The sequence below is a fragment of the Salvelinus sp. IW2-2015 genome, linkage group LG16, assembly GCF_002910315.2.
Source record: "Salvelinus sp. IW2-2015 linkage group LG16, ASM291031v2, whole genome shotgun sequence".
In the NCBI taxonomy this organism is placed as follows: Eukaryota; Metazoa; Chordata; class Actinopteri; order Salmoniformes; family Salmonidae; genus Salvelinus; species Salvelinus sp. IW2-2015.
The window spans coordinates 29823388-29830156 of NC_036856.1; the positions used below are offsets into that span (position 1 = coordinate 29823388).

Sequence of the window (6769 nt, forward strand, 5' to 3'; positions counted from 1 at the left end):
AACAAAAATACTATTTACACACTATTCATATTCTTATATAGTTTAGTTAAATTAGAGAGGCTCTGTGGTACAATGTTTTTTTTGTATCTGTTTTTTAAAGCTAAACTTGCTTTTTGCCTGAGTAACCTCTGGTGGCAGAGCATTCCACGATGGCTCTACACATAACTGTGCGATGCATTACATCTGTTTTTGGTGTGGCACAGTGAACACTTGAACCTGGCAAAATATCTTTAAATTGGAACAAAGTGACAGGCAGTTTGAAAGATGTTTTCCCCGTGGCTAGTTTCCAGGTTTCCTTGCAGCCTTTTGGGTGGTACAGGAACAGGCACACCTCTCTTTACTTTGGGCCTGCAGTATGCAGAAGTAGGTTAAAGGTACCAAAACAGACCTGCTTCCCTCGCCTGCCAAGTGTCTCAATCTCACCGTCAGAACAGAACGTGACTCAGAGACACATGGTAGTTCAAATACTGGTACGTCTCTGGTGTCAATTATACAAAAACATGTCAGTCAAGATTCTCGCTCACATCGAGTTCGAACAGGAGCAGTGTTTCCTTTTTCTTCCACCTGTGATGTGGGTAACACACCTGCCCCTCTATCCTAATGGTGTTGTAATTGCCTGTATTTGTACCAGGGTTCAAATTAGTCTCATGGGAATAAGGATTTCCATAACTGGGAATTGGACTTTGGAAGCTCTCTCATTAAATGTGCCGTGTCCTGTCCTCAACAAGTAAACACTAGCCTTCTTGGAACAATGTACACTTACAAGAACATTCAAACATATGACATCACCTTCACTGATAAAGAAATTAAGATAAGGATCACCAAGAGCACTCCATGAAAGTTAAAGTATACTAAGAATTGGTAGCACAAGTTTGTGCCAAAGCTTCACTAGAAATGAAAAAAAAAGAAAAAGAAAAGTGTGGTCAGGGTCAGTGCAGTTCATTTGCAATGTGCAGTTAGGCAGCACTGATAATGCTGACAAGGCAGAATAACTCTGACAAAAGCAATGTCTGAACTGCAGAAAGGTGACTACCAAGTGCCCATTGTCTTCAGTCACATAATCAGATACTGTCTCCTCCACTGATTCTTAACGTTTTGAAATAGAGATTATGTAAACGTTGACTTAAATAGGCATCAATTTAAGCAAGTATGTTCTTTGCCATCATAAGTATTCATCTCTCATTTGTACTTTTGTCATTTAGCACTCTTATCCAGAGAGACTTACAGGAGCAGTTAGGATTAAATGCCTTGCTCAAAGGCACATTGACAGCTGTTTCACCTAGTCCACTCAAGGATTTGAACCAGGGACCTTTGGGTTACTTACTGGCCCAATGCACTTAACTGCTAGGCTACCTACTGCCCAGACATCTCTAGTTAAAAGGGACTTGAAATAAATTGCTCGCTGACATTTCCTACAGTAAGTCATTACACTAAGTTTATTCAGTCTCTTAAAACTAGGGCACAGTCAAGCGGTCCAAAGACCCACCTGAATGGACAAGAAACAAATGACTCCACCACATTGAGCCAAGGTTGTGCTCCTGATTAAAGGCTAAATTGAGAAGCACGTCACCTCAGTGTTGATCTGACAAGGTTACCTTTACAGTAAATTCTTACAAAAGATTGCATGTAAACCAAAATTAATCTCTGCACTTTGACAACTGCTTCATGTAAAAAAAATTTTTTTAAAAAAAAAGCTCTACAAAAATACATTTGTTTGAGCTCTACCGTTTACTTTAACATGAACAAATTATATACTGTACAATTGAAGAATCAGATTGTAAAAATATCTTTTAATCTTCCAAATAAGAAAATGGGTTCTTGATACAACTTCTACTAAATGGTAGACAATAGAGATCCACACATGTATAAAAACACAGATGCACCTTGGATCCTTTTGGGTTTGTGTACCACACGAGCCAGACCACACATGGCATAGTCATAAATCTACAGCATCTTGGTTAGTATATCATGTTAAACATGAGTAGCAACTTGATACACAAAACTAGACCTTTACATAGGAAACATTTCACCCTCCTCAACTGACATGTCTGGAATCATTCTTTAGCATCAATTATATGGAAATATTGGCAGTGATCAAGCTAAAAAAGGTAGGGACTACGCTTCCCTGAACACACGGCAGAATACATCAAGCATACTCATTCATCTCAAGTAAAATATATATATTTTTTAATGGCTAAAAAAGCAAGCCCTACATGGATGGTCAAGACTTGCAATTTACAAGGGGTTTCCAAAGCCACAGACAAAACAGTACTGGGAATGACACTTCATGAGGCATAGCTCAAGAGGAGAGAAGGGGGATTATTTCAGTCCAACAGAGTACCTAGTTTATTTGCTGTATTCTGTAGGCTCCTCCCCCACTTCACTGAGCAAACATGTGCGTATCATGGCTTCTGTGACTGCATATGGGTCACAGTTTGCTGACGGGCGGCGGTCCTCGAAGTAGCCCTTCTTGTCCTGACCGACTGAGCGGGGGATGCGGATGCTGGCGCCACGGTTTGCCACACCGGCTGAGAACTCATGGATATTGGATGTTTCGTGGTGACCGGTCAACCGGCGCGCGTTGTCCAGCCCCCCTTTGGGGTCGTAGGCACAGATGTGGTAGCGGTGTCTCTTTCCCAGCTTCTCGATCGACTCCTCAATGGCCCTTTGTGGATAGGGGGGGGGGGGGGGGGGTTAATCCACCACTAAAGAGATTTAAGCCTAAAAACCTTATGCCGGTTTCCCAGACAGAGATTTAGCTTTTGACGAAGAGAGATCTGTATATAATGACGAGATGCTCATGTCTCCAACTTAACAATGGGAGTTGTTGTCCCAAAGGCGGGAAGGCAGATGACAAGGTTCGGTCCAAAATAAACCCATTGGGCTTATTTTGGACAGATTTTGGCGAGGGTTTCCCACGCGTCACCTCTTCCTCTCTGCTAAGAAGCACTTTCAATGGAAAATGCCATTGAAGTCAAGCCCTAGGATTAATATGGGTCCAGGGAAAATGTCCCTTAATGCATTTCCAGCACAAACTCAATTCATGCCTACCTCAACCCACCATCTTCTCTCATCTCCTTGGTGCTGAAGTTGGTATGGCAGCCAGCACCATTCCAGTTCCCAGGGATGGGCTTGGGGTCGAATGAGGCCACTACACCAAAATCCTCACACACCCGGTGCAGGATGAACCGAGCTGCCCAGAGGTGGTCTCCCATGTTGATCCCTTCACAAGGACCCACCTGGAACTCCCACTGGAAGACACAATACAGACTGTACATGAGGCTTAGGGATGAGAGACTCTAGCTTGAAAGTTTAAAGGTTTTAGAACACTGGGCCGTTTCCCAGTCACAAATTAAGCCTAGTCCAGGACTAAAAAGGCAGGTTTAATCTGTATCTGTGGTAAAAATTGGCCCCAATAGGATTTATTTTGATATAATGTGCAGTGTTTCCTACCTGAGCTGGCATGACTTCAGCATTGGTGCCACATATCTGAACCCCGGCATAAAGACAGGCCCTGTAGTGGGCTTCTACGATGTCTCTACCGTACGCCTTGTCTGCGCCTACTCCACAGTAGTAGGGACCTGTTCAGAAACAACACATCAACAGGATTAATGCCAGTGGTTTTTTGGCATTGGTTAAAACAGTGAACAGTTTAAACTCTCATACCTAAGTACTTTAGTTGAATGTACCAATTTCAAGTCACGCTGGATAAGAGTCTGCTGAAAAACCAAAGCTATGTCCGAAATGGCAGCCCTTTCCCCTATACATCTGGTCAAATGTTGAGCCCTATATAAGGAATTGGGTGCCATTTGGGACACAGACAACTCTCAAACTGACCTTGGGGACCAGGGAAGCCGTTAGAAGGCCAACCAAAAGGATGTCCGTCTGTGCCCAGGATGGTGTATTCCTGTTCCATACCGAACCAAGGGACCTGGTTCTCTACCATCTCCATGATCTTCTTACACATCAGCCGGAGATTGGTTTCTGGTGGGAGACAAATATAGGAATACATTACACTGAGCCAATTGGGACTGGACTCAATGCTCATTTAAGGGAGGGCTGTGTTCAGTAGGCACAAAATGAAAGACATTAACTGTCAGTAGAATTCTGAACTTGTCCAATAAGAAACACTAATATGAATTTTCTTTCAAATATTTATGTCCCAAGGTCACTTTACTGCTCAGGCTTACCTGCAGGCTTGCGGTTGTATTTGAGCACTTGACACAGAACCAGTTTGTTGGGGTCTTTCCTGAAGGGGTCTCTGAACATAGCAGCAGGGATCAGATACATGTCGCTGTTAGAGCCCTCTGACTGGTACGTACTGGAACCATCAAAGTTCCACTCTGGAAGATCTGGAGAGGGGGAACTGTGAAATTAACAGAACTAAAGGGACTCAACTACTCTTTAAGTTCAGGGTAATGTAAGGACTATCATCAATCAGAATTTGATCAGTCGATGAGTATGCCATCTGTATAAAACACAGAATGTATTAGGGAAGTAAGCCTAAACATTTGTTAAGATCTATGAAGGTAAACATCTGATCTTATGCATCTCAATCCCATCACATTATGGGGAAGGAGTTCATTGGCCATTTGTTTTTCTTAAAGGGTTGCTAAATGTACCATCAATGGTCTTGGGTTCAGAATCCAGAGTTCTGGTCTTGCAGCGGAGCCCCTCTCCAGTCCCATCTATCCAGATGTACATGGCCTGAACCTGGTCTCCCTGAGGAAGAGCCATATACTGCTGCTTCACAGCTTTACTCAAACTGGCACTCTCTGAAGTGGCCATTTTCACTGAGCCTTGAAAACAAAGAGCAATACATGCATTTGATTCTTAGAATTGAAACATTTGAGGTCTACAGTTATTATATTGTGCCTGTCCAGTGATATAGTGAAAATGTAATATACTCAAAACACCCAGACAATGTGTGAGCCCTAAACAGACGAGTCCATGCATATGCGCTACACCTGATGCTTCCCCTCCTCCACAATCCTGCTTCAAGACAGCTTGGTCAGCAACCAGGGATTTAATCTTAACACTAAAAACAAAAGGATTTATATGCGGATGTTTTGTAAGAGTAGCTGCCAAATTAAAATTGCACCAACGTGTTATAAATGAGATCACTATCCACATCCTGGTAATATCGAGTCAAATCCATGAAGGTTTGTAACATGCATGAAAGCATGCTGCTATGACTGCAAACCGCTGTGTGGTCATGGTTATTTACAACGTTACTAATCCCAGTTTACAATAAAGGAAATTAAAGCGCTCTGTGGTTTCTGTCGTCAGGCAAACATACGTCTAGAACACACTACCCATCAGAATAACATAATAAAAAGCGGCACACAATCATATAACTAGGAGGTCAACAACCATAGTAATAGGATTTAATAAAATACCTAATAATTAGGCTAAGAGGTGCAAAACTAAACACCAATTAGTCCAATTTGATAAACATACACAATGAAATTGTCATAGTTAGTGCTAGAATTTTGAAAATTATTCAGAAATAATTACCTTATATCAAGTAAAGAATAGGATTAAAACCCTTGTACAGCCTTCAGTAAATGTCCTGTGTAATCCTAAATGGTTACCTTTCATTCGCTTACAAAAAAAACTGTCCGATTTATAAAAGGGAGATGGGATCCCCTTGCCTCGGATTGGCTGGAGAGAAACGTGATCCCTTCGTGCTAAAGTAATGTAGAGCTCATGGGTTGCATTCATTGGTCGGCAAGAAAAATCAGCAGTTTGTTTCAATATCATGGCCACAATCCAGCCCAAATAAATCTTTGTTGAAAGGCTCAAAACAACTATTTGTTTGCTAAATTAATGCTAAATATCGTTAACTAAACCTCAAATAAGTTTGTTAATATTAGGATATAAAAAAAATATATGAAACGGGAAAAAGACAATCCATTGAATAATTTCTATAATATGGTAACTATAGGGAACGATGAATGATGACGCCCCCTGGCGGCATGAAAACAATTATTTATGAAATTAATGATTGTCCGTGCTATCCTGCTATCCGGGTTATTGGGACCTCCCTACTTCTACCCCACTGAAATGGACCTAACTAAGGGTTATAGTTAAGATTAGGATTACACTAGATATCACAGATACAAAGTCAAAATTGGCTATATTGTAAAAATTCATGAAAACAAACATTTGTTTTTTGGTCTTCATTTAAGATTAGGGTTAGGCTAGGTTAGCAATGTGGTTAGGGTGCGGGTTAGGTTTGACATCACAGGTTGGGACGCTGAAAGGAATCAGGAGAGCGCCACGTTTTTGTTCTCTGTCCCATGCGCCATCGCCTGTGAACATCAAGATTAGATAGGGTTTCCACCTCTTCCGAATTCGCCAGATGAAGGCCGCCCCTATTCATTTTCAACAGGGGCACGCGGAGCAATGGGAAGGTGTGAGCGATACAAAAAGTTCAGCTCTGCTCTACATTATGCAAATTGCATGCGGCCACCGCAGCTGTTAACCATCAGGTGAGGAGCAGATGTTTGCTTGAAAATCTTCCCTTCATAAAACATAGTTCCGCCTGTCATTAGTTTTGGCCAAGCACAACCCAAAACATATGGAGGAAAGCCAATCATCGCTGTGTCTGGTTTTCCAATTCTATATGATTTTGCTTTGTAAGAATACAGACACAAATCATAAAGTCAATGGCATGGAGTAGGATTGCATAGGTTGTTGGCGCTGATGGTAGGTGAAGAGAGACTTGCACAACACATTTTTGTTCATGCTGCCTGCTAGCTATGAA

The 6769-nt window shown here is 41.8% G+C and overlaps 1 protein-coding gene across 2 annotated transcripts; it reads right to left on the reverse strand.

The window, feature by feature from the left end:
- Positions 1-1770: 1770 nt before the first annotated feature.
- On the reverse strand, positions 1771-5607 carry LOC111975663 (glutamine synthetase). 2 transcript variants are annotated; one of them, XM_024004153.2, is made up of 7 exons: positions 5518-5607; positions 4623-4799; positions 4191-4352; positions 3838-3984; positions 3454-3581; positions 3052-3251; positions 1771-2665 (listed from the first exon to the last, which is right to left on the reverse strand). In XM_024004153.2, exons 2-7 carry the CDS (start codon positions 4786-4788, stop codon positions 2347-2349), a joined length of 1122 nt encoding a protein of 373 aa, XP_023859921.1. In that variant the 5' UTR covers positions 4789-4799; positions 5518-5607; the 3' UTR covers positions 1771-2346. The 2 variants fall into 2 exon arrangements, with proteins under 2 accessions (XP_023859921.1, XP_070303751.1); XM_070447650.1 differs by having other exon boundaries at positions 4623-5038; positions 5518-5606.
- Positions 5608-6769: the final 1162 nt, after the last annotated feature.